This window comes from Aotus nancymaae, unplaced genomic scaffold, assembly GCF_030222135.1.
Source record: "Aotus nancymaae isolate 86718 unplaced genomic scaffold, 86718_ANA_hifiasm-v0.15.2.pri h1tg000040l, whole genome shotgun sequence".
NCBI lineage: Eukaryota > Metazoa > Chordata > Mammalia > Primates > Aotidae > Aotus > Aotus nancymaae.
In genome coordinates, this window is record NW_026988454.1 from 13,479,886 (window position 1) to 13,505,894 (window position 26,009).

Consider the following 26,009-nt stretch of genomic DNA (forward strand, 5'->3'; position numbering starts at 1 on the left):
AGTTTTTGGCAGCAAGTGTGAGTTTTCCTGTTCTATGAGACCTTTGGGAGTGCTCTCAAAATCCTATGGAATCATCCGACTGCCTGCAGGAAACCCTGATTGGTATTAATTTTCATCCTTTCCCTTTTGATGTTGAGGTAGACTGAAACACTTCCTGCTTTTCTGTGTTCTTTTTCTTTCCACCTCTCCCATCCCAAATGGTTATAGTATTTCCAAATGCAAGGAGCTAGTTGTGGAAAACTAAGGCATAGGCTCCTGTTACAGGCTCAAATGTCTAAGGATCCCTAAGGGGAAACATATATGTGCCTTTAGTAAAAATCTGCATGCATTGATTAGCAGTGGCTGCAGGATTTAAATACCTTTGGTAGGTTCGAACTAGAGGAAAGTCTCCTCCTCTGTATGGAATGGTAGCTAAGTGACGGAAGAGCAACAACTTTTAATCTGAACTCAAAGTTAATTAAAGCTGCTTAATTATAGTCTAGAGCATTTGCGTATATTTCTGTTTGCTTTGAAATAGGATTATTAAATATTTGTTATGCGAACCTAAAGTTAGAAAAACATAAAACAATGTTTATTTTAAAGTTTTTTACTAGAAGTGTCTAGAATATATAAACAATTATTTTTATGTTCTTCTTGTTACCATTGTAAAGATTTTTAAAAATTTTAGCTTAGTGTGTTTAGGATACTCAAATCTGAATTTTCTTTTCTTTTCTTTTCTTTTTTTTTTTTGAGCAGAGTTTCACTCTTGCCCCCCAGGCTGGAGTGCAGTGGCAGCTTCTTGGCTCACTGCAACCTCTGCCTCCTGGGTTCGAGGGATTCTCCTGCTTCAGCCTCCTGAGTATCTGAGACTACAGGCGCTCACCACCACACCCGGCTGATTTTTGTATTTTTAATAGAGATGGGGTTTCACCATGTTGGCCAGGCTGGTCTTGAACTCCTAGCCTCAAGTGATCTGCCTGCCTCAGCCTCCCAAAGTACTAGGATTACAAGTGTGAGCCACCACACCCCACCCAAATCTGCATTTTATTTCTAAATGTTATAGTTCTACATTGCTTAATTTAATTGTTTTATTTTCAGAGTGACATTCATCAATCTTTTTTCACCCTGAGACTTTGTCCTTATCAGTTTATGATTGAAACAAAAATCGAGCCTGAAACTCTTGCTATTATGTTGACTTGTTCTGAGATTATAAGTCCCATAAAGTTAAGTTGAAACTGCAAGAACAGCTGGTGCAAATGGCATTCTGTTCTTTATAGATACTCTGCAACCTGATAGGGGGTACGAAAAGTAACAAAACCCACAGGAAAAAAAAAAAAACAAAACACGCAGGCTTGATTGCTCCCTCTTTGTCCTAGCACCCTCCTTCGTTAGAAGCTACTGCACTTCAGGTAAGGACATCCAGGTCTTTTGTGGCTACTGCCTCATCTACAACTCTTCCGAGATACAATGATAAGTCCTTGAAAACAGCATTTAACAACGTCAATGTTTCTCTCTCCTTCTCTCTCTCTCTCTCTCGTCTCATTGTTAGCTCTGAGTACAGAAATGTTTCTTTTTTTTAATTAGAAAGATTAATCAGCTTTTTCAAGTATGATTTAAAGTAGGTGGGTTTTTGAATATTTATCTAACTGACGTTGATCTTTGAGTTATATAAAGGGCTCTGTAAGAGAAAGCCACATATCAGCTTTCCAACTGTAGAATGACTTAATGTTACTGAATGATCAGAAGAATTTGAATAAGTAAGGCAGCACTTGAGAAATAAAAACTAATGAAGTTTGAAGTCTTTACTACTTGAATTATCTGGTAGGGAACCTGGCATGTTTAGGGAGATAATTACATTACTGTGGTGTGAAGAATTCAGACCAAATGGAATTAAATGTAAGACAAGAACGTGAGCGGTCTGGATAATTTAGTTAACCAGTGGTGACTTTGTAGTGATGTAATGCCATAGATAAGAATGCTTAGCTCTAACTGTAGGATATTTTCCAGGCAGAAAACTGCAGATTTACTAGGTGTCTCTCAAGATAAAAGATAAGAACATACATGAGACAATTATATATGAAAAATTAAATAATTTTGAATATTCTGAAAATAGTTAAAAAGAAATGTGAGGTGAAGGAAATAAGCTCAGATCATGAAATAAAGTTGAATATTTGGAGCAACTTGTTTTATTTTTTTCTTTTATTCTGGAAAACATTGTTTTTAACTCGGGAAGGAGACTGGCTTTTTACAGATTAATAATTTGCTTAAAAGTTTGCTTAGTTTGCTCCTCTGCGTTTATCAAATTATAGTAATAACCACTAATCCAAAATACTCCATCCGTTGTTCTCACATAAAGAAGTGATAAATTTTGAACAAGCTTAGAATGTTAATATCACATTGGTCCTCAGGATCCCTTGGTCACATTCCGTGGATTAAAGACCACAGAAGAAATCTACCCTTAGAAAGTCACATGGTGTTTTTGATCTGAAAGGCTACTCGTCATTCATTTCTGAATCCGCCGAGTGCTTAGTTTACTGCCTAATAAGTACCTACTACATATTTCATCAATGGAATAAATGACTTAAACACGCAAGAAGGATCAAAGCCAGAAAAACGGAGGAGCTGGAAAGAAATCTAGAAGATCTGGGTTCTAGCATCAGTTCTACACATTTAATTCAATTTTTAAAAGGCTTATTGAATTCCCTGTGTGTGCAAGGAATTGTAGTAAAAACATCGAGGCACAAATGAAGAGCTCTGATCCGGAAGATGGCATTGCTGCAGTTTGGTAACGTGCCTGAACATACAGTGTAATAGCCACAGATTTTAGCCAGCAGAGAAGAAAAGTTAGAAAATTTACAAATGATCCTTTATATATAGTTTAATGTTTAAAGCTATTTACCCTAGCTTCTGCCTTTCTTATAGGCCATTAATAGCTTTGTATGTCCTCAAGTTTGCATTTCACATTGGAAGGCAGGCCTCCCAAAAACTTTCACATGCTAACGACTGTAATTAAGGTAGAAGGCTTTATTTAAATAGTAATTAGCCTCCAGGAGTTGAAGTGTAAACAGAATGCTAATTCATTTAGATAGTTAATTGGTCTTCCAGGTTAGAGATCTCAGCGTGGCCTTCCCCTTTAGCTATGCTGGATTTATGTATCAAGCATAGACAGTGTATTGGCTTCATGAGATGTTTTGCAAACTGTTGCTTGACTTGCAGAATTTGTGTTTTAGCTTTTCTGGTAAAGACTACTGCCAATGAATTTGAAGGCATTGTGAAAACATCAAGTAAAATTGCACGGCAAAATCATTAATATTTGACCTTTCTTTATAATTGTGGACCATATGGCCCAGTTTATTCATGTTAGTCCAATGTAATTCTTGATAGTCTCTTCTTTCATGCTCAAGAGTATTTTGATTTGGAGGTAAGTTATGTGTTCACCCTAATTATAATCAGAAATGACACAACAGGCAGTGATTGCTGAAACCAAAGGTATGCATCAGATTGGTTATATTTTCCAGTGAACTGATGTCAAGGTCCTTCTTCCTGCTGACTGCTATAAAGATGGTTAACACTGGATGTTCTTAAGTTTAAGGTTACTTTTTACAACTACTCTACCAGGAATTTTGTCATTGCCTTTGCCAGCTTTCGTGGTCTGCCAGTCACTTTTGCTAGATGAAAAAAAAAATCACTGTATTTGCTAGCTGTGTATCTCTGTGTTGCCCAGTCCTCTAGGGGAGTTGAATGGGAGGCAGGTCTGATGTTTTGCTTTTTAAAATGTTTCTTTTGCTTGGTTGCTCCAGCTCATCAGATGCTAGGCTGGCTGCTAGCCATTTTTCCACATGTGCGTCCAAACAGACCCGTGTACGTAGCACACATCACACGAATTCAACAAAAACTGAAGGAATGAATACTGAATGACTACTGTATGAGATCAGGTAGGTTCTGCCCTCAAGGGGTTAATAGTCTCCAAGAGGAAGATGTAAATAAATAACCGTAATTGAAAGTAAGAATCATTCCTTGCCAAAAAGAGTGGGAGGTAGTGGTTGCTGGGGGCCTGAGTGGGGGCTTAAGGGAGGAGTGGTGATGGAAGTGGTTGTAGGGGTGGCGGGCAGGGGGTGGGGATGCAGGGAGAACTTGAAGGAGAGGCCGGCATTCAAATTAGATTCCCCCCAACCAAATTAGCGTTAACTCTGGCCCCAGCTGGAGTCCATGAATGTGGACGGGCCCTCCCCCTGCCAGGCGCTGAAATTGTGCACGAGCTATTTTTTTTTTTTTTCTTGGCCAACACTTTCCTCTCACGGCTAATGACTAATCCAAAGGAACATTATTAGCTCATTCTGCAAATATGAAATTATAATATAGCAAAATATAACGCTAAAGCCATCAGTCTAATTTTAGTCTCAAAGTTGAAATATCATAACAATAGCATTGAAAATTTACATTGTTACGATTTCAGTCAACATATAAATGAAATAAAATTGTTCTGGCTCGGCGCAGTGGCTCATGCCTGTAATCCCAGCACTTTGGGAGACCGAGGCGGGTGGATCACCTGAGGTCAGGATTTCGAGACCAGCCTGGCCAACATGGTGAAACCCCGTCTCTACTAAAAATACAAAAATTAGCCGGGTGTGGTGGCAGGTGCCTGTAATTCCAGCTACTCGGGAGGCCGAGGCAGGAGAATCGCTTGAACCTGGGAGGCGTAGGCTGCAGAGCCGAGATCGCGCCACTGCACTCCAGCCTGGGCAACGGAATGAGATTCTATCTCCCCCTCCGTAAACAAAAATTGTTTTGCTTTAAGAAACTTAAAATGACGGCTTAATGGCAGACTAGTATTATGATACAAAGCATTTAAAATGAACAGAACTTGCAGATTTTTTTTTTTTTTTTTTAAGTGTATTGTTGCTCACAGCGAGACACACTGTTCTGCTACCAACAGGGCCAGGGCCTCACACCAGCCAGAGGGCTCTCCAGGGTGCGCGCGCGATCTACAACCCGCCCCTTGAAAAGGAAAACGGGGCCCCGGACGCCGAGGGTGTGAGCCCCGCCGGTTTAGAGAGGGAAAGTAACTGCAGTCGGCTGCTTCGGGCGGGTCCGCCCCCTCCCACGAGTTTCCCTGGGCCCTCGGCCCCGCCCCCTCTTTTATTGGGTTTGCAGCGGCCGGAGCTGAAACTTTGCAACCCGAGCGCGCACGCTCTGAGCTCGGCCCTGCCAGGGCTGCACGGGAGGGCGGCGCTGGAGGTGGGACCTGCGCGGGGAAGGCTCCGGGACGCCAGCGCACGCGGAGCGGGGACCCCGGGGACGGCGCCGGCGAGAAGACGGGCGGAGGGAGAGCGGATCGCGCCTGGGGAGACCCGAGGAAGTGGTCCCGGGCCCGGAGGCGCCCGAGCCGAGCAGAGACCGGGGATCTGGGGTCGCAGCCCGGCGTGCCTGCAGCTGCCGTCGCCCAGGAGCGGCAGCTGTGCCCGGGATCCCGGCGGCGGCGGGGGAAGGAGGAGCTGCTGCTGGACGGTGGCAGCTGGGAGTAGAGGGCCGCGCTCCCCTGGCGGAGCCGCGCTGGGACGACCCGCTGACCGCGGCCATGCAGCCTTGACGGAGTCGCTCGGGCGCAGGGGACCAGCCGCGGGCGCGCGCTGCCGGGAAGGGGCACCGGAGCTCGGGCAGCGGCACTTTACCTCCGACTCTCCAGCCCAGCGAGGGGCGAAGCCGTTTACCATGGAACCCGTGACCAAGTGGAGCCCCAAACAAGTGGTGGACTGGACTAGAGGTGCGCGGGCCTTGGGCGAAGGGGGGTGCGGGGGGTCCGGGGTTCTCCAGCCTCGGGGATGGGGCGGGCGGGGAGCTGGGGAAGGGGGTGCTCTGCCGTTCCTGCCGGCGAGAAGCGGTGAGGGAGCAGCGCGGTGACAATGCAAACTTCTGCCGAGTGGCCTGTGCGCCCCGATCTCGCGTACCTGCTCCGAGCTGTTCCTTTAGGTGGTGCGGATTGTGGCAAGCCCGAGGGAGCCCCATCTTTAAACCAGGAAGTAGGGGTGGCCTTACTATGGAGGTTGAGGGCTGGGGATGCCGATCTCGGGACTTGGCGCTCGGGGCGCCGATCTCGGGACTTGGCGCTCTCCCTGCCCGGCCCGGGTGCGGTGCCCGGGGACCCGGGGACCCAGGGGCCCGGGGGCCCGAGCGCAGAGGCACAAGGCGCCTTTGTGTGGGTGACTCCCGCCGGCCGTCGTACATGCCACCTGCCCAGAGCCTCCGAAGGCGGTCGGACAGGTAGAGGGAGACGCCGGCGGTTCGCCGAGACTGTTTTTGCTGGAGAAGGCGAGAGGGCCGCGCAAGAGCCAGCCCCGTGGCATTTGCGCCCGAGAGAAACCTCGAGCTAGGACTCCCCGGGAGGCGGTGACTCTTGCTCCGGGAGGCGCCAGTATCCCCGGTGGCGCTGCATTTTCAGGCCGCATGTAAGCACTGGGAAGGAGAAATCTAATTGTTTGGAACCACTGTCTTGATTTACACAATATTTGGGATGAGGAGGTCAGTGGGGCTGGTGGGGGTGGGAGGAATGGGCAGTCGAGCAGGGGGTAGAAGCTTGTCCTCCCAGCTGTCTCGCTTACTTTTCAGTGTCTCCCACGATTTCGAGGGAAAGGTACTAGAGCCTACTCAACCTTTTTCTGTACACTTTCAAGAGAACAAAATCCACCAAGAACAGTCAGTATATTTTCATGGTTTCCCCCCACCCCCAATAACATCTCTGTTTCAAGTTACTATTTGTTTTTCTATCTGTTCTTCCAGGTGAGGAATGGTGTTCTTTCTCAGTATTAAGTAGAATTGTATAGCGCTTTACAGTTTGCTAAGAGCTCTCTCTCTGTTATTGTCCTTGGTCATCACAGTAAGCCTTTGAGGTAGGTAATACTGGTAAGACCAGGTCATCTTTCAGATTGTCCCATCCATGGCTGCAGCATAATGAAAACTGATCACCGCTACATCTCATTTCTCATGCCTGTGACTGACACATAGACCACGTGGAATAGGATGTCGAGTTGTGTGGGGTGTGTCAGTGGGTATGTCTGACCGTTTCCTGCTCCTCTGGGAGAACTGCTTGAGAACGGGTTTGTCAAGTGAGCAGAATTTCTTGGACTTCTATATAAAATGAAGCTAAAAACAACACATGCTTTTGCATTGGTGACTAGGTTTTCCTGGGTAAAGAGTAAGTGTCATTGCCAGTACTTGGTAGAAAGCATTGGCTTAAAAGCCATCCACGCTCACACTAGTTTGAAATGAGGTGTGTTCCTCCATTCAAGATACTACCAAATTTTCTAGGCTGGCAACTTGCTGAAACTGAGCTGATGATCTATTTCATCGGTTTGTCCCTCATGGAGGCAACTTGAGACACTGTAAATTTCAGTTACTGTTGACTTCAAGAGGATTGTGTCCAACTTAGTAACCAGTACCACTTGTGGCTCTCCAGCCCTTGAAATGTGACTGGTTAGAATTGCAATGTGCTGTAAATCTAAAATACACATGGCATTTGAAAACTTGGTATGAAAAAAAAGAACATCAAATATCTTATTAATACTTTTTATGTTTATTACATGTGGACATGATACTATTTTGATATATTAGGTTAAATAAAATATATGATAAAACAAACTTCACCTGTTTATTTTTGCCTTCTTAAATATGACTCCTAGAAAATCTAAAATTACATATGACTCACGTTTTGTGGTTTCCATTATGTTTCCATTGGACAGTTCTGCTGGAGAGGAAAGAAAGGGTTACGTCTTATCACGCTGGCTTTTCTGAGCCTCTGCCAGCCCAGTTGATAATGTACAACCAGAAAAATGGTAACAGGCACACAGGAAGATTATGGAGTGAGATCTTCACACTTTCAAGATTTTCGTCTTTGTTGTTGTTGTTGTTCCTCTTGGGATTGGAAAAGGAGAAGTGTAAATTCACATCCTGTTGTATTTGTTGAGTATTTAAAAGGGAGAGTAGATTATAAAATGTGTTTTTGGTATCCAGTTGCCTTGACGTTATGAGTTAGTTGAGATTACATTCATCTAGGAAAAGTTTTCTCCTGACCTGAAAGAACTTCTATGACTGACTCAATACCTTCGATACTTACTAGGTTACATACCTGTGACTGGCACTTGGCTACGTTATACAAAATGCTTGTGCCCTTTTGGACCCTGAAGTACAGCCTAGTAGAAAGTCCTGGATACTTTCAGTGTTCAAATCTAAAAGAGATAAAAGCAGCAAGTGTATGGCTAACTTGGTTCTTTTACCTTTTTTAGGAAAACAAAAAGATGGCTAAGATGGTAAGAGGCCGAATTCTTCCAAGTTTCATGATACGTTTCTTGACTATTTCTCCTAATAATGATGCTCAAGTATTGACTTTTTAATGAACTATCGACTTACAAAAGCTTGTTTGCTTATAGAACTATTTTTAGTGCTCTTTGCTAATCTCTTTACCCAACCTTTATTTTATAAATACATGCTACTGATAAGCAGCTCTTCATGTAGACTTTGCTACTCTTGGTATTGCATGAATCTGGGTAGGGTGATGATGAGAACCATAGAAGTCCTTAGATTTAAAACTGTCTGAACTTGGCCACAGTCTACAGCTGGATCTCACGTCCTTATTATTTGACAGATGCATGCCTTAGGAAAGAAGTTGTTGTCTGCAGAATGAATGAATCTGTCTGGCTTTTATTATTAATGTTTGGCTACACTGTCACCAATTTTGCCATAGTGTTAGTAGATCCTCAGTAATTAAGCAGTGTGTCAGGCATATGTCTAAGCATTATACAAATATCAGCTCATTTAATAGGCACAACCTACCTTTGAGGTAGGAACTGTTATTTTCATTTTGCAGTTCAGGAAACTGAGTCACAAGAGAGATTGACCAATGTCACCCAGCAGAGCAGGTGGTTTGGCTTCACTCTGCTCCATTTTCTCAGGAATTTCTTCCCAAGGCCACACCTAGACCACACCGAGAATCTTTACATTTATGAATATATCTTCAGGATTCGGTCTGAATATCATTTGTTAGTGGAGGAGACTCATCCAGTATGTGTCTGTGTTATTCTATATCTTTAGTTCGTGTCAGAAAGTTATTTGTAAATCAAATTACTTCCTAGCTCATGGTGCCTTGCCAGTCAATTCAGTAGAGGTCTTTGCAAGGCAAATGATCTTTTACAACATGTAGGTTAGCTGCACATAACAGAAAACTCAGTGGATTAACCAAATCAGGGAGTTCCATGGCACTGCCATCTTGTTCGGCCATTCATAGTGCATGGCATATGGTGCGGCCTGGCACGTGGTGTTCATTTCCATGCTGAGTGCTTCTGTGCAAGGTGGTGGCTCCCTCATGATTGTGTTCCTATTCCAGGCAGAAGGGAGACTTGTCGAAGACGGAGACTGATAGCAGCCAAGTCTTCCCCTTTAAAGAGTTCTTTGAGAAACTATCAAGGGACCTGGCTTACATCTCAGGTGCCAGAAATATCGCATGGGCACCTCATGCAGCAGGGGAGGCTGGTTCCTGTAATTTCTTTCTTTTTTTCCCCCTTCTGTTGTTTCTTCTCTCTCCTCTTCCTCCTCCTCCTTCTCCTTCCTGTTCTTCTCTTTCTTCCTCCTCTTCCTCCTCCTCCTCCTCTTCCTCTTCATCTTCTCCCTTTTCTTTCTTCCTCTTTTGCTTTTTTCCTTTCTTTGTTTTTTAAGTTTGGTACACTGTGGCCCTAAGAAAAACTTGGAGTTTGGTCAGAAAGGAAAAAAGGGAGAATAGATACTGGTAGGCAGGCAATAGCGTCTGCCCCGCAGGAATTTACATGCACTGATTTTCATAGCTCAGTTCTCAGAGTAGACATGTGCCTCATTCCCTACTTATATCTAGCCATGTTTTAGAAATAGTGTTATATCTTCATGCCTGTTAAATCTTCGTAGGTCAAACTCTGAACATATATGAGGCCCTTCTCTCTAAGCTTGATTTAACTATGGGAAGTTTCATTGCTGAATGCAGCTACCACTAGTTGTGTTCTGCTTTAAAGCCACTGGGGAGTGTCTTCGACTAGGAGGAAGTGGGACTGCTTGTCCCAGCAGAACTGCCCTGGCCTTGGCCGTGGATCAGCCTGGAGTGGGCAGGCTCTCAGTACATGTGTAGTTGAGTGAGCATGTCTATAAAACCCAGCTTTGGTCCCAGAACAGAAGTCTCTCTGGCCAGCTTCTGGTGCTGCTAGTGTAGGTAGCAGTCCCCATCACCAACCCAGAGAAAAGGGGGCTTTCTTGCCGAAGGTCTAAGCCACAGGCCCTGCTCTTTCCCTGTCGTGTCTATTTGTTTATGATGCGTCAGCAGTCTTAAGGTGCTTCACTATTTGGTCATGGAAAGGCTGGAATTTCCAAGTTAACTATGGAGATCTGATACATCTTAGGTCAACTGCAATGTACTACCTTGCACTGTTAAGCCCTTCCTGCTGCCGTCCAGACAGAGGCAGTTCTTTTTGTTATCTTGATTCCAGTTTAGGTTATGACTTTTCTTTTAGCCTCTGTGGTCCCTGGAAAAGGGAGACCTTTTTCTTTTAGCAGCTGTAGGTCTGTCATCTGGCCAGAGTTCAGAAAAACTCTTCATTTCACCCTCGCCTTGGTTCCGTTCTCTTTCCTGCACTCCAGTGAAAAAATTCCCTTAATAGACTGGGTGCAGTGGCTCATGGCCTGTAATCCCAAAACTTTGGGAGGCCAAGACAGGTGGATCACCTGAGGTCAGGAGTTAGAGACCAGCCTGGCCAACATGGTGAAACTCCATCTCTACTGAAAAAAAAAAAAAAAAAAATTAGCTGGGTGTGTAGCCTGTAGTCCCAGCTACTCAGGAGGCTGAAGCAGGAGAATCACTTGAACCTGGGAGGTGGAGGTTGCAGTGAGCTGAGACTGCACCATTGCACTCCAGCCTGGGCAACAAGAACCAAACTCCATCTCAAAGAAAAAAAAATTCTCTTAATAATAGAAAAACATTGATCGATGCCTTTATTATCTTGGCAGATGCTAAATAAGTGCTTTATTTAGGCTCCCTCATTATAAAAATTATCTTCGTATTTATATAGAGAAGGGGTCTCACTCTGTTGCCCCGGCTGATCTTGTCCTGAGCTCAGTGATCCTTCCACCTCGACCTCCCAGATTGCTGGGATTACAAATGTGAGGCACTGCACCTGTCCAGCCTCTTTCAGTTAATTCTTAGAAAACCCAGTGAGTTGTATGTGTAATTTCCAGTCCATAGTAATGGAACTGAAGCAGAGAGAGAGAATGTGCTCAGGGTCCCCTAATTATAAGTAGTGGTCTCTTTGTGGCCCTCCTATACTCCATCACTTTGTCACTTTGATTACTTGTACCAGTTCTTCCTCTGACTGTGTGACTGATTTTTTTTTTTTTTTTGAGACAGAGTCTTACACTGTTGCCTGGGCTGGAGAGCAGTGGTGCAATCTTGGCTCACTGCAACCTCTGTCTCCCAGGTTCAAGCGAGTCTCCTGCCTCAGCCTCCGGAGTAGCTGGGATTACAGGCACCCGCCACCACGCCCAGCTAATTTTTTTTGTATTTTTAGTAGAGATGGGGTTTCACCATGTTGGCCAGGCTGGTCTTGAACTCCTGACCTTGTGATCTGCCCACCTTGGCCTCCCAAAGTGCTGGGATTACAGGCGTGAGCCACCATGCCTGGCCGACTGTGATCTTAGCTAAACTCTCCATAAATTTCTACTCTTTGTTTTTATTGCTTCCTCTCTTCCTGTTTACTGTAGCTCCAGGACGCAAAGTGTTCTCTCTGAGCAGTCAAGTTTTTCATAAGGGGGATTCTTACCATCCGGGGGCACCTGTCAGTGCCAAAGAGATTTCTCCCACCGTTTGCCAACTGGTCAAAGGATCTGGGGCAGAACTTGCAGCTGATCAGGAAGGTTCTTGATTAGCTGAGTGATAAACGCCTCTTGCAAATACCATACACTTTCCTTGGGTAAATCAGTTTGAACCATATTTCCTCACTTTGAAAAAGTACCTGGGCTTGCACTGAGCATGGCATTAGGATGGTTTTTGCTGTCAACTGTTGACCCTTTTCTGGCACCTGGCCTGTGACCAGAAACTTCAGCATCACCTGTGAGCTTGTTAGAGATGGCAGAAGCTTGGGCCTGCTGAGTCAGAATCTGCATTTTTAACAAGATCCCCTGGCGATTCATGCACCCATCACAGTTAGAGAAGCACCGTTCTAGGACATAGCTGCAAGCGTGTTTTCAAACTTTGCTGGAGTCCTGCTACTGTAGTGTTGGGTTATCTGATCTGATGTGTACTCCAGCTATTTTATGTACATTCTGGAATGATGACACTTAATTTGAGGATGCTTGACTTGGCCACTAATTAGAGCAAGAAAACCAGTCTTACAGTGTATGCTTATGTTTACAAGTACCACCTAGCAACAGCATCAGGCAATTCTTAGCAAACTAAATGAGACATTTCCCTTGAGATTTCTTCTTATTCCTTGAAGAGTTCTCATAACAGCCTTTTTAAAAAAAAATAATAAGGGGCAGGGTCTTGCTCTGTTGCCTAGGCTAGAATGCAGTGGCATTATCACAGCTCATTGTAGCCTCAAACTCCAGGGCTTGAGGCTTGAGTAATCATCCTGTCATCCTCCCAAGTAGCTGGGACTACAGGCATATGCCACCACACCTGGCTAATTAAAAAAAAAAAATCTTTGTAGAGCTGGGTCTTGCGGTGTTGCCCAGGCTGGTCTGGAACTCCTGGTCTGAAGTGATCCTACCACCTCAGTCTCCCAAAGTGTTGGAATTACAGGTGGGAGTCACTATGCCCAGACCATCCCCTGTTTTAAAAAAATCTTTAACATAAATAGTAAGGAGGGAACTGTGGGCTGGTCAGTGGCCCCTGTGCTGGAAGTTTGTTCTCAGGGTCCTCAGTAGGGCCTAGGAGGATGAGATGGGTTTTTGGCTAGTCATACCGTCCTAGAGTTGGCGACCACATGGGGTTTGCCACACTTAGTTGACTTTTGGTGGAGATTTTATCGTTGATGGGAAATGACATCGAATGTCATCTCAGGAACAAATAACTATGGCAGTTGTCAAAATTTGAATACATGTGTTGTGCTGAGGCTGGGGTGTCTCCATCCTTTGTCCACAGAGATTGACCAGCGACAGCTCCTGCATGCATTCTCCTTATCGTGATGAACCGAGAAGGACTGTCTCGTCTGTGTCACCAAGCCTGTGTCACCGCCTCTTTTTTGACCCAGCCTGTTGTCTTCTAGCTCCCAGACCTGCGTGTTCTTGCCTTGCTTCCCTTCTTTCCTCTCATTTATGCTATTTCTGGCGTTTCGTTGATGGCTTACCCATTATGTAGGCTTTAAGTGAAAAAATCAAATGTTATTTTCCTGAGCTCTGCAGGGCACTTCTGCATGTGTTCTCATTTGACTCTTCTAAAGCCTGGAGATGCATAGGAAGGCAGTTTCTGCTACAGATGAGCAGCATGGAGAGTTGTCCAAGGTCCAGAGGTGAGGAGCTGGGACTCGGCTTCACAAGCTTTTTTTCTGTGGTCCTGTGCAGTCCCGGGTTCCTCCTCTAGCCAGGTGGCACCTTCTAGTTCCTTCCTAACCAACAAGTGTGGGAGACCGGGCGTGGTGGCTCATGCCTGTAATCCCAGGACTTTGGGAGGCAGAGGTGGGTGGATCACCTGTGGTCAGGAGTTCGAGACCAGCCTGGCCAACATGGTGAAACCTCGTCTCTACTAAAAATACAAAGATTAGCCCGGCATGGTGGTGGCCACCTATAATCCCAGCTACTTGGGAGGCTGAGGCAGGAGAATCGCTTGAACCCAGGATGCAGAGGTTGCAGTGAGCTGAGATAGTGCCACTGCACTCCAGCCTGGGTGACAAGAGCGAAACTCCAACTCAAAAAAAAAAAAAAAAAAAAGAAAAGAATAGAAATATAGGGAAAGCTTATTTACATAACATGGCATATGTATCGAATAAAAGAGGAAATACAGGAAAAGCCCTTTGCATAACGTATGGCATACGTGTTCACCCACTTACTATTCATGATCAATAAAAAGCTTAAGTTAACTGCTGGTGTAATCGGGGTATTTTTATTTAAATATTTAGTATTGTTGGGGCTGTCACCCTTCATGTGCTTACTAATAATTTATGACAATTCCATTCGCCTTTTTGTTGTTACACAAGTGGTGAGTTAGATCAAGTCCATCTTCCACCTTCTCACTGTTTCCTTGGATGCTTTCTGCCTCTTCTGAGGGGGACCTTCTCTGTTCTAGGTATTGTTCTGAGTGCTGGGAATCCAGGTGGTCCCTGCTTTAATGTGGTAGATGCGTGGGTGACAAGTGCCACCACCAACCACAAAACAGATGAATAAGAAAATTTCTGCTGATAAGCAGAAATCAGAAAATAAAGCAGAGAAGTGAAGGAGAGGGACTGGGTTGGGGACTCCTGTGGATGACGTCGTCAGGGAAGCCTTTCGGAGGTGACATTTAGGCATCAATGGTAGGAAGGAACCAGCCGTCAGAATATTAGGGAGAAGAGCATTGTAGGAGAGGGAATCACTCATGCAAAGACCCTGAGGCACGAATGGGCTTGGAGAGTTTGAGAAAAGGAAGTTGTGGTGGGGTCACGAGAGCAAGGGTGGGGGTGGTGGATGAAGAGCAGGTGAGAGAGACTCACAGAGGCCAGATCACGTAGGGTCTTGCAAGTTGTGGTCAGGCATGTGCAATTTTTTTAATAGTTGTGATGGAAAGCAGAGAGTGACAGTATTTGATTTGTGTGTTTAAAGATCAGTCTGGCCTTTTGGGCAGAAATGAATTCAGGAAATCCAGCTGGAAGGCATTGCAATTTTCTGGAGGCGATGGTGTCTGGGATTCAGGTGTTGGTGGTTCCAGCCTTTGTGAGCCAAGTTATAGTTACAGTTGGGTCACTGACAGCTTCCAACCTCAGTAGTTTAAACATTAGATTTGAAATTGGGATGTGTGTTCATTCTTTCCCCTCCTGCCAGGGCTAAGGTAGATGGGTGCTCTCCTCTCACCTTGGTTCCCCTCTGTCCATGTATGCTGGTCATTTAGAAGAGAGAGCGCCCCCTGTCTTTCCGTCTTGCCCACATCATTGTTGTTTTCTGGCACATTTTGCTGGAGCTAGTTTCTGAAGCTGTTTATTCATCGATGAATAGGGTTTTTGTGAAACTGGACTTAGCCTACTTTGTTTTCTTTGACATCAAATGGCTGATTGAACATTTTTAAACCTGGGATCAGAAGGGCAAACGTGGTTGTGTTTATTAAAGCAAAGCTGTTCCTTAGAATGTGAATCAGTAAGATGTAGAAAGAAATTAGAAAGCTTTCTATGTGATAACTTTTAAAGTATTTGAGTAAAGAAACTGGTCTGCCTGACTTAAAATATTTTGCTCTACTGACAGACTATCCTAATTTTTGCTTTAGAAACTGTAGCTACCATACTTTTGGTTGAATAGATATTTTGAGAAATTTTCAACAAGAGTTGGAGATAGTTTTAAACACATAATATATCACTTCTCCATAGCGGGGAGGGAGTGGGAGAGGGAGTTGAAGGAGGGGAGGCTGATATTAGAATAACCTGGAAGCCTTCGCCCCTTATACACACCTGGCTGTGAGCCCTGCTGAAAGGAGACAGTCTGTCAGCTCCATCAGAGGAAAATCCCTATGTGCTTTCTATCAGAAAAGGTGGTGATTATGATAATCTGAATCATGCTTTCCTGAGGAAAACCTTTTAGTGAAAGGAAGCATTCTATTTCCTATTTTCAGAGATTTGCGGAGAGGGGAAATTCAGGGCTTTGGGTTTGGGAGTGGATGTGTGTGTGTATCTGTGCGTGTTTCTAATTTACTTACATATGCATTAAATTGAGCAATTCTGCATGTTCTTGCAGTAATTTTATATTACAGTGTCTTCAGGAGAATCAAGTCGAAGTACTAGTTGGAATATGATCTTTGAAATAGAGGAAAACTAGCTTAACATGTAGGGTGGATCAGACTTCATGTAACACCTGTTAATGTTGTCAGCACCATCTTAACAGGGATTCCAACTGGAGTCTTAAACTAACCATGAGCAGATGACACAACTGTGGGTGGCATTTAGGAAATGACTCTGTACACTAAAGCCTAAAATTGCTAGTAAAAAGTATTTAAAAAAACATAAATACTCTTTGCTAGTAAGATGCCTAGAGATATATGGTTTGAACTGGTTTGATTCTAAGCACCCCTAGGCCTATTTGAAGAATTTTATATAAAGCCGATTAAAACAGAAATGTTCCTGGAGCTGGAGAAATTCTTCATTCTTACTTGGATCCAAACAGAGATGGACAGGCCGGGCGTAGTGGCTCACACCTATAATCCCAGCACTTTAGGAGGCTGAGGCAGGAGGATGGCTTGAGCCCAAGAGTTCGATATCAACTTGGGCAACGTAGTGAGACCCCATCTCTACCAAAAGAACCCCCTCAATCAAAAAACCCACCAGAGATTGGCGCCATGGAATAGAGAAACTTAACGAGTACCTATAAATATAAGACGCTTGTACCCGACTTGTGAAATTTTCAAACTGAGCTTTTCAAGAGACCCTTTCCGAAGCTTCTTGGGGATTCTCAACATCTTGTCACCATTGTTCTTGAACTCACTTCTTCAATATCAGCCTCACCTGGGAACACAGACATGTAAATTCCTGGTGCCCCACCCCAGACCTGTGGAATCGGAAACTCTGGGGGTGGGATCCAGGAAGCTAACAGACTCCTTAGGGAATTCTTGTGTAGGCCAAAATTGGAGAACCAGTGGTCTACACCACTCATGTGGACCATATGGAAATAGGTGATATAAGCCAGACTCTTCCTCATAATGTCTGTTGACAGTTTTTTGCTAATACAAAATAACTGATTAAGAAAGACAATGTCCCCAGTAAGGACAAAGGTGACATATTTAAGTGGATGAGTAATGCACCTTGGCTTGTAAGTGTCCTTTCTGCAGAAGAAGCAGGGAAGTATCCTTTCTGCAGAAGAGGCAGGGAAGTGTCCTTTTTGCAGAAGAGGCAGGGAAGTGTCCTTTCTGCTGAAAAGGCAGGGAAGTGTCCTTTCTGCAAAAGAGGCAGGAAAGGATACCTTTCTGGTATCCCCGTGGGCTCTTAGCCACCTGCTAAACCCCAGGCCCAGAGCGTCCTTCTGTTGTGTCCCTCTGATGGCTCAGCTCAGGAACACACAGGAGGGGCATATTTCATGGGTCTGAAGGGACCTGTTCAGTTTTCCTGTGAAATTTCCAGACCTGACTCGAATTGGGGAGCAGAATGTAACACCTCCCCCACCAACTCCATTTTGAGAAGATAGTTATGCTTCCTCACTTAGCACTCAGGTTTTGGCTTTGAACAAAGCATGGAAATGAGAAGTGAGGGAAAGAAAAATCAGGAAAGAGAAATACTGAGTTACAAACATGTTGCACTTCAAAGCGAAAGCCCTTTTGTTTTAGTAGGTAGACATCGTGAACATTGAATCAGTGTAGATTGAATTTGAACCTGTACTTTTGGCAAAACCCATGAGAGTCCAGAATAAAAAAGACACTACAGAAGTGAACACCAAAGACCAGGAATGGCACTGAGACTTGTAACAAGAATTGCAAACACGGATGCCTACAGGGGCCAGGAGGCAACGTCAGAAGCTGCAGTGTGGGGGCGTGTGACAGTAGGGAGTGGTGGAGACTGCGGCAAACCCAAAGACGTGTGTTGTCTGATTTCTGCTGATTGTAGATGTAAAGTTTCCAGAGCTCCTGATTTTTGTAATTTTTTTGTTCTTGTCAAATGAAGCTGTAAATCTGTGTTTCTATTTGGCATTTCCCAGTGTTCACAAACTTGTCTATAGCTTTTTTTGTCATAGACCAAACAAAACATATCTGTGGACCAGTTTGCAATTTCCTCTGTGGACAGCCATAGTCAGGTGTTAATTGTCCAGTGAGACCTATACCCATAAGATATGAATAAAATTGGCTACATAGTAATTCATCAGCTATTTAGTAAACCTTTTTAAATGTATAATTTGTTTGTCCTCTTTACCTAATTCCATTATTCCTAAAATTGCAACATGTAATTCCATGAAGGTATTATTTTGCCAGAAATACTCACGCGCTGATGTACCCAGCAAGCCACTGAATAGTTACTCTTCAGGGTGAAAACAGAAATTTGGCTTCTCTTGATTGAGTTTGCCTACACATAGTGGCTGTATAATAGTGGCCTCTGACAGGAGCTATTTGTGTTTGCACAGAAAGTTTTCACATATCACCTAAAATAGGGAGTGTGTCCCCAATCTCAGTGCTGGTTAGGGGTCCTGTGTAAATTAGTCATCTGTTGACTCAAGGTTCTTTCCGTCTTCATGGTGCTCTGCATCAGGAAATGAAACAAACAAGAAACACACTAGCTTCAGCACTTAATCCAGAATAGTCTTCACCCCAAAGCACTATTTACAAAACTTCTTAAACATTAGAGAATATTGTATCCTTTCAGTTTGCACTGTAAGTATACAGACTATATGAATACATAAGAGTATGTACACATGTATACAGATAAACATACCATACAGAAATACCATACAGATAAACATACCATATATATATATATGTCAGCTCATATGTAAACTTTGAGACAGAGTTTCCCTCTTGTTGCCCAGGCTGGAATGCAATGGCGCAATCTCTTGGCTCACTGCAACCTCCGCCTCCCGGGTTCAAGCAATTCTTCTGCCTTAGCCTCCCAAGTAGCTGGGATTACAGGCATGCGCCACCACGCCTGGCTAATTTTGTATTTTTAGTAGAGACAGGGTTTCTTCGTGTTGGTAAGGCTGGTCTCGAATTCCCGACCTCAGGTAAGCCGCCTGCCTCAGCCTCCCAAAGTGCTGGGATTACAGGGGTGAGCCACCATGCCTGGTCATACCATACATATTTATTGTAGATGACACTTTGTTAAACCTTCATTAGGTTTTTATTTAAACCATGAACTGCCTTTCTAAAAGCTAAAACCAAAAAAGTACAGATTTCCTTTTTTGAACCAATTATTTTGCCTTATGCTAGGGACAGGCAGGTGAGTTAGGTGTAAATGAAACCCGTGTCCAGGAACCTGGCAGTTTAGTAGGGAAGCAGCAGTGAGCAGAGGACATGTATAGCAATTCTCTCTCTCCCTCTCTCCTCTCTCTCTTTGTTTTTGAGACAGGGTCTCCCTCTGTCACTAAGGCTGGAGTGCAGTGGCATGATCAGGATTCACTGCAGCTTTGACTTCTAGGGCTCAAGAGATCCTCCTGCCTCAGCCTCCTAAGTAGCAGGGGCTACAGGCATGCATCACCACACCTGGCTAATTTTTTTGAACTTTGTAGAAACAAAGTCTCACTATGTTTCCCAGGCTGGTTTCAAATTCCTGATCTCAAAGGATCCTCCTGCCTCAGCCTCCCAAAATGCTGGGATTACAGGTATGAGCCGCCATGCTCAGCCTATGGCGATTCTTTTTTTTTTTTTTTTTTTTTGAGACAGAGTCTCACTCTGTCACCCAGGCTGGAGCGCAGTGGCTTGATAATCAGCTTACTACAACCTCTGCCTCCCAGGTTCAAGTGATTCTCCTGCCTCAGCTTCTCAAGTAGCTGAGATTACAGGTGCACACCACACCCAGCTAATTTTTTTTTTTTTTTTTTTTTTTTTTTTTGTATTTTTAGTAGAGATGAAGTTTCACCAGCTTGCCCAGGCTGGTCTCAGATACAGACCTTAGGTGATCCACCTGCCTCGGCCTCCCAAAATGCTGGGATTACAAGTGTGAGCCACCATGCCCGGCCTTTATCTTGATTCTTTAAGGGTCAGGCTCTTGCTAGGGCTTCTCATGCATTATCTCATTTAGCCTTCACACAACGCTTACTTGATACTTTATACTTAAGGAAATCAAACCCTGATGTGTCTGAGCTTGTGTAGACAGCAAATAGTATTTGAATCAAGAGGCATTTGATTCCAGAGCCTGCCCTCTCCCCTGGAGGCTCTTCGGTAGGTACCAATGTAAGTTTGGTCTGGTAAAAGGTTTTGAGGATGAGGAAAAAACATTTACATCATTAGCATTATGAATCAAGTTGATCCACTTATTTTTAACCTGTAATCTTACCACTCAAAAATTCTAGAAAATAGTGTATCTACTTCTTTTCTCTTTTTAATATTTTTTGATTGGGTTCTTGTAAATGGGGCAAGGTGGATTTAAAAATACATTTAATGGGGACTATTTAACCTTTGGGTAGTCACTTAATGTTTTTAGGTTCTAATGCTTTCGTATGTTAAAATTCTGAGATTATATGACTGTGTATTTAAAAAGACTGGAAGGAAATACATCAAAATGCACATATTGGTTATCTATAGATGACAGAATGAAAGCTGTCTTGATTCTCTTGTTTGTTCCTATTAAGGCAATTAGATGGTATTTCTCCTGTACTCAGAGCCCTGGCTGCTCCCCGCCTGGCCTCTCCTCCAGGCTGCTGTGGAATCAGAAAAGCCTTAAAGGGAAATGTGGGAGAGAAGGTTGGATCTACTTTCATGTCCTTCCAGGGTTGTGACCCCTCAACTCCTGGCTGCCTTAGCTGTTCTCTATTACCTTCAAACAGCCAGCTCGTCTTTATTTCTTTTTTAGTTTTGTCTGGGTTGGGTTGATACATGTTAGTCCATCATAGCCAGATGTGTCTAGCCAGGTGTTTTGAATGCAATATTTCAGGTGTTGGTGCTTAGCTGTTAGTGGACATCAAAGTCACTAGTCAATGAAACAGTTCTCGGCTTTAACTCCTAGAAATTCTGGTAACATCATGTATAGTGAGGGCTACACATCTAGCAGGTGGCCAGGTAAGTCTTCCCCCTTCACTTGCTTCTCATTCTTCTCCTTCCTGACATAATGTGAAGAAGGTCATGTTTGCTTCCCCTTCCGCCATGATTGTAAGTTTCCTGAGGCCTTCCAGCCATAAGGAACTTTGAATCAATTAAACCTCTTTCCTTTATAAATTACCCAGTCTCGGTGGTCTGCGAATCACACTTTGTGAGCCACTGACTTTTAGGGAGTTTGTTCTTAATTCACTAGATAATAGAGAAATAATACAGAGGCTTGAAAGGTGATGTCTCGATGACAGAACATGACAATGGGGTGGGCGGAGGAGGTAGCTGTCGGGCCTGTCTCCTGGTGAGAGTTGAAAGGGGCTGAACTCAAGCAGAGGCCTTGGAACTGAAAGGTGGGGAAGGGTTCAGAGAGAGGTGCCACTCAGGAGTCCTCTGTGAGTCCTGGCAGGGTCTGAATGCACATGGGAGTGCTGAGAGGGAGAACTTTTAAAGTCCAGGTTTTGTGCCTCAGTGACTTAGTGTGGCCATATCATTAGAAATGTGTTGAGGCTGGGCACAGTGACTCATGACTGTAATCCCAGCACTTTGAGAGGCTGAGGCAGGAGGATGGCTTGAGGCCAGAAGTTGAAGACCAGCCTGGGCAACATAATGAGTCCCCGTCTCTATTAAAAAAAATAAAATAAAATAAAAAATGAATTGGTGTAGTTGTGCACACCTGTAGTCCCAGCTACTTGAGAGGTTGAGACAGGAGGATTGAGCCTAGGAGTTTGAGGCTACAGTGAGCTGTGATCACACCTCTGAACTCCAGCTTGGGTGACAGAGCATGTCCCTATCTCAAAAAAAAAAAAAAAAGGGGGGGGGTTGAATTCTGGGTAGGAGCTGCTATGTGGGTTTAATAGTGAGCACAATTTACAGATACCAATCTCAAAAGCTGTTCTAGTTTGTAGATAATACATCTTCCTTGATACCAACAAGGATACGTCCATGATTCAGACATTTAAGGAAACACAGTGCCCTCTCCTATTACAGCATTCTAATTGTGTCATGTTTTAATGAGGTGCAAATATCATGCGGCCTGGCACATGAAATGTGTTAGAATAGGGTAATGTTAGTTGAAATTCAGGTCCTCAAGCTTGAGTGTGAAGTGATGCAATATACATGAATATGGCACCCAGAATTATTTCTGTACAGTGCATCCTAAGTCATAGACTACAAAATAAAATCAGAGAATTAGAGACCTACAGGACAGCATGTCAATGGAGATCTAAAATCAGTGCTGATCAATGCACAGTGCATCCTTGCATAATCCCTGAAGTCTTGTCCAGTGCTTGGTGAGATAAGCAGTTTTGGTTAACATAACTGGCTGCAGTTGGTGTTTGGGTGGGTGAGCTGCTTCCCTGGGATTTGTGCCTCCTCAGGGTTGCCAAGGCAAGAGGGTGAATAGAATACTGACAGGGGAGGCACAGGGGTATGTAGGGCTCCTCAGGGTTTGGTGCTAAAGGAAGAGGATGGAAGAGGGTGGAAGGGTGGCCTGTTTTCTTATTCATCATTGGTCCAACAAGCCCTTAGAAGCAGAGGTGATTTCTTCTATGCCTTCTCTTAGGTGAGGTTAATAAATCCTTTACTTAATAGGATTAGCTATAAAATGATAGATTATTTTTCTTATATTTCTCTTTTCCCGTGCTGTTTCCTTAACATTTCTATTAAAACTTGCTAATTTCTCGTGTCTGATTTTAAAATTAAAACAAACCCCATTGATATCGTTTTGCTGTGTCCCCAACAAAATCTCATCTTGAATTGTAGTTCCTATAATCCCCACATGTCATGGGTGGGACCTGGTGGGAGATTATTGAATCGCGGGGGTGGTTTCCCCCATGCTATTCTCATGATAGTGAGTCAGTTCTCATAAGATCTGATGGTTTTATAAGGGGCTTCCCCCTTCACTCGTTCTCATTCTTCTCCTTCCTGACATAATGCGAAGAAGGACATGTTTGCTTCCCCTTCCACCATGATTGTAAGTTTCCTGAGGCCTCCCCAGCCATGTGGAACTGTAAGTCAATTAAGCCTCTTTCCTTTATAAATTACCCAGTCTTGGGTATGTCATCATAGCAGTGTGAGAACAAACTGATATACTCATTTACCTGGTATTCTGAAATGATGCCACTTGTCTTATTAATTCTGGCTAGCTCTGGAAATGGAGCTTTTGGTGGAGTTCAGTGTCACAGGAACACATTGGGGGCTGTGATATGGTTTGGCTCTTGTCCCCACTCAAATATCATCTTGAATTGTGATCCTTAGTGTTGGATGAGGGACCTGATGGGAGGTGATTGGATCATAGGGGCAGATTTTAGGTGTTCTCATGATAGTGAGTGAGTTCTCACGAGATCTGCTTGATTGAAAGAGTATAGCACTTTTCCCTTGGCGCTCTCTCCATCCTGCTGCCACGTGTGCCCGCTTCCCCTTTCCCTTCTGACATGATTGTCAGTTTCCTGAGGTCTCCCAGCCAGGCCTCTTGTACAGCCTGCAGAACTGTGAGTCAACTAAACTTCTTTTCTTTATAAATTACCCAGTCTCAGGTGGTTTGTTTTATAACAATGTGAGAATGGACAAATACAAGCTAACTCCAACTTCCCTCACCCACTGCCTGTTAACTAAAGTGCCCAGTTAATTGGCACTTCCACTAAGGCTGGAGAAAGTTGCTATTCACTGTGCATTCATTAAACACATCTATTGAATGCCTGCTGTGTGCCATGCACTGTTCTGAGAGCTGAGGATGTGGCAGTGAACGAAACAGACAGCAGTTCCTATCTTCTCAGAGCTGATACTCTGGAGGGGTAAAAAGATGATTGTAAAATGCATAGGATGTGGATGTGATAGGTGCCAGTGGGGAAAGGCCACAGGTGGATTTGAAGGACTGGGGATGCTGTTTTAACTAGGGTGACCAGGAAATATTTCATAGAGCAATGTGGCTAACAGGGGGAAGAATGTTCCTGACAGAGGGAACGGCGAGGGCACATGTTCTGAGACAGGGAGAGCCTGGCATGCCGAAGGATGAGCAGCCAGTGTTCCCCAGGCATTGTGACCAACGAAAGGGGAAGCCAAGGGTGTGGAGCCCTAGAGACCTGACCTTCAGTTTACAGTCATTGTTTCGGGGAGCTATTGGGGAATTTTGAGCCAGAAAATGGTATCAGATTTACATTTAAAAATGATAATGGTGACTGTGCAAGGGTGGGATCAGGGAACTAGTTCAGATGCCATGGGAATAGTCACATGAAAGAGATTGAGAGGTGGCCAGGTTCTGGGTATTCTGAAAGGCCAGTAGGATTTACTGAGGGGTTGGATATGGGTATGAGAGGACACCCTTGAAGCGTTTGATCCAAGGAATTGGAAGGAGAGTTGCCATCTCCTGAGAGGTGGAAGAAGCAAGTTAAGGAAAGATCTGTTTTTTTGTTTTTTTTTTCTTGAGACAGAGTCTCACTCTGTCACCCAGGCTGGAGTGTGGTGGCATGATCTCTGCTCACTGCAGCCTCCACCTCCTGGGTTCAAGCGATTCTCCTGCCTCAGCCACCCTAGTAGCTGGGATTATAGGCATACACCACCATGACAGGCTAATTTTTTTTTATTTTTAGTAGAGATAGGGTTTCACCATGTTGGCCAGGCTGGTCTCGGACTCTTGACCTTGTCAAGTGATCTGCGTGCTTCAGCTTCCCAAAGTGCTGGCAAGATCTGGCTTTTAATTTTACAGTGCCCGTTAGCCCACCAAGTGAGGGAGACGGTGGGATATATGTGTCTGGATTAACTGGAAAGGTTGATGCTGGGGAGAAATTTGCTGGCCATTGGGGACAGATGGTATTAAATCTTTGAGACTGGATGATATCACCAAGTGAGTGAGAATAGGGAGACAAGCAAAGGAATCTAGGGCATTGCAGCCTTCAGAAATCCGAGAGATGAGCAACCAGCAAGGACTGCAGTGCTAGTAAATAGGAAGAGGACTAGGAGAAGGTGGTGACCAGGGGCGAGTGAAGGAGGTGTTCCCAGAACGAGGTAGTGATCAACTGGGGTGAATACTGCTGTGAGGTCAGTGAGAGGATGATTGAGAATTGACTATTGTATTTAGTTAGCTGTGCGCAGGTTGGTGAACTTGAGAGGGTGGTTTTGGTGGGTTGGTGGGACACACATCTGATGAATAAATTCAAGAACAAACAGGAGGAGAGGAATCGATGCCCTAAGAAGCCACCCGATTGTGAAGCACCTCCCTGAATGCACACAGCTCTTTGTATTCTCAGGATGACATTCGTGCTGAATGCGTTTTATTTTCATTCCTTTAAAATCTGTAATCAACTTTTGGAATAGATCACTGTTTGGTAACTAGATATCTGATAAATGGGGACATGTTATGACCTCCCTGAACTGGGTAACAGGATACTGTAGATTATGCAACCCCTTATTTTAATACTAACAATGCCACTCAGTTAGTGAATGACCATGTACTGGTGGCTTCTACAGAGAAGAGTTATTCAGCAGAAATTATCGCTTCATCTTGTTTTCACATTGTTTTAGAAATGAAGATCGGGAAATGAGAGTAAATAGCTCTCTCTCTGAGTTTGGGGTTATTCTATAACTTATCCATGTAAGTAGAAAAGATTTGTTATAGACAGATCCAAAACCGTGGAAGAATTCCCTATTACTAATGATTTACCTTGTATCTTTCAAGGATTTATCTGAAACATTCAGAATGCCACGAAATCATATATATGTCATGTCTGTTACAGACCCTAGGTGGAAGGCATTTGTTAGCAGGGAAACTGGTGCAACTGGAGATAAATCAGTCAACTTGAAATAGAATTCACCAACTGTTTATTGCGTACCTACCATTTGTCAAGTTCTTTTCTAGGTGCAGTAAATAAGACAGGGGCCCTGTTTGTTTGGCACCTTCAGTTAAGTGGAATATAGACAAATCAACAGGCATTTAGGCTGCAGGGCATCATAGAAGCACAGAGGAGGAGTATCTCACACGGGCGCCGCAAGAGAGGGCTTCCTGGAGGAAGAGACATTTAAATTGAGACCTGTAGGGTGAGCAGGAGGTAGTTAGGTCTAGGGCAGGAGAATGTTCTTGGCAGAAAACTGGGAGGCAAGAGACAGCATGGCATTTTGACGTTTGTCAGCCACT

The 26,009-nt window shown here is 44.2% G+C and overlaps 1 protein-coding gene across 3 annotated transcripts in view; it reads left to right on the plus strand.

The window, feature by feature from the left end:
• The first annotated feature begins 5,618 nt into the window (after positions 1–5,618).
• The window catches only part of CNKSR3 (CNKSR family member 3), a 108,398-nt gene continuing 88,007 nt past the window's right edge, over positions 5,619–26,009 (plus strand). The window contains exon 1 of one of the 3 annotated variants that reach the window (XM_064360532.1): positions 5,619–5,743. In XM_064360532.1, the coding sequence (XP_064216602.1) occupies positions 5,692–5,743 (52 nt within the window). In that variant the 5' untranslated portion in view covers positions 5,619–5,691. Of the gene's footprint in view, positions 5,744–6,569; positions 6,867–14,254; positions 14,267–26,009 lie in introns of those variants that run through there. The other 2 variants (XM_064360534.1, XM_064360536.1) reach the window with 2 other exon arrangements.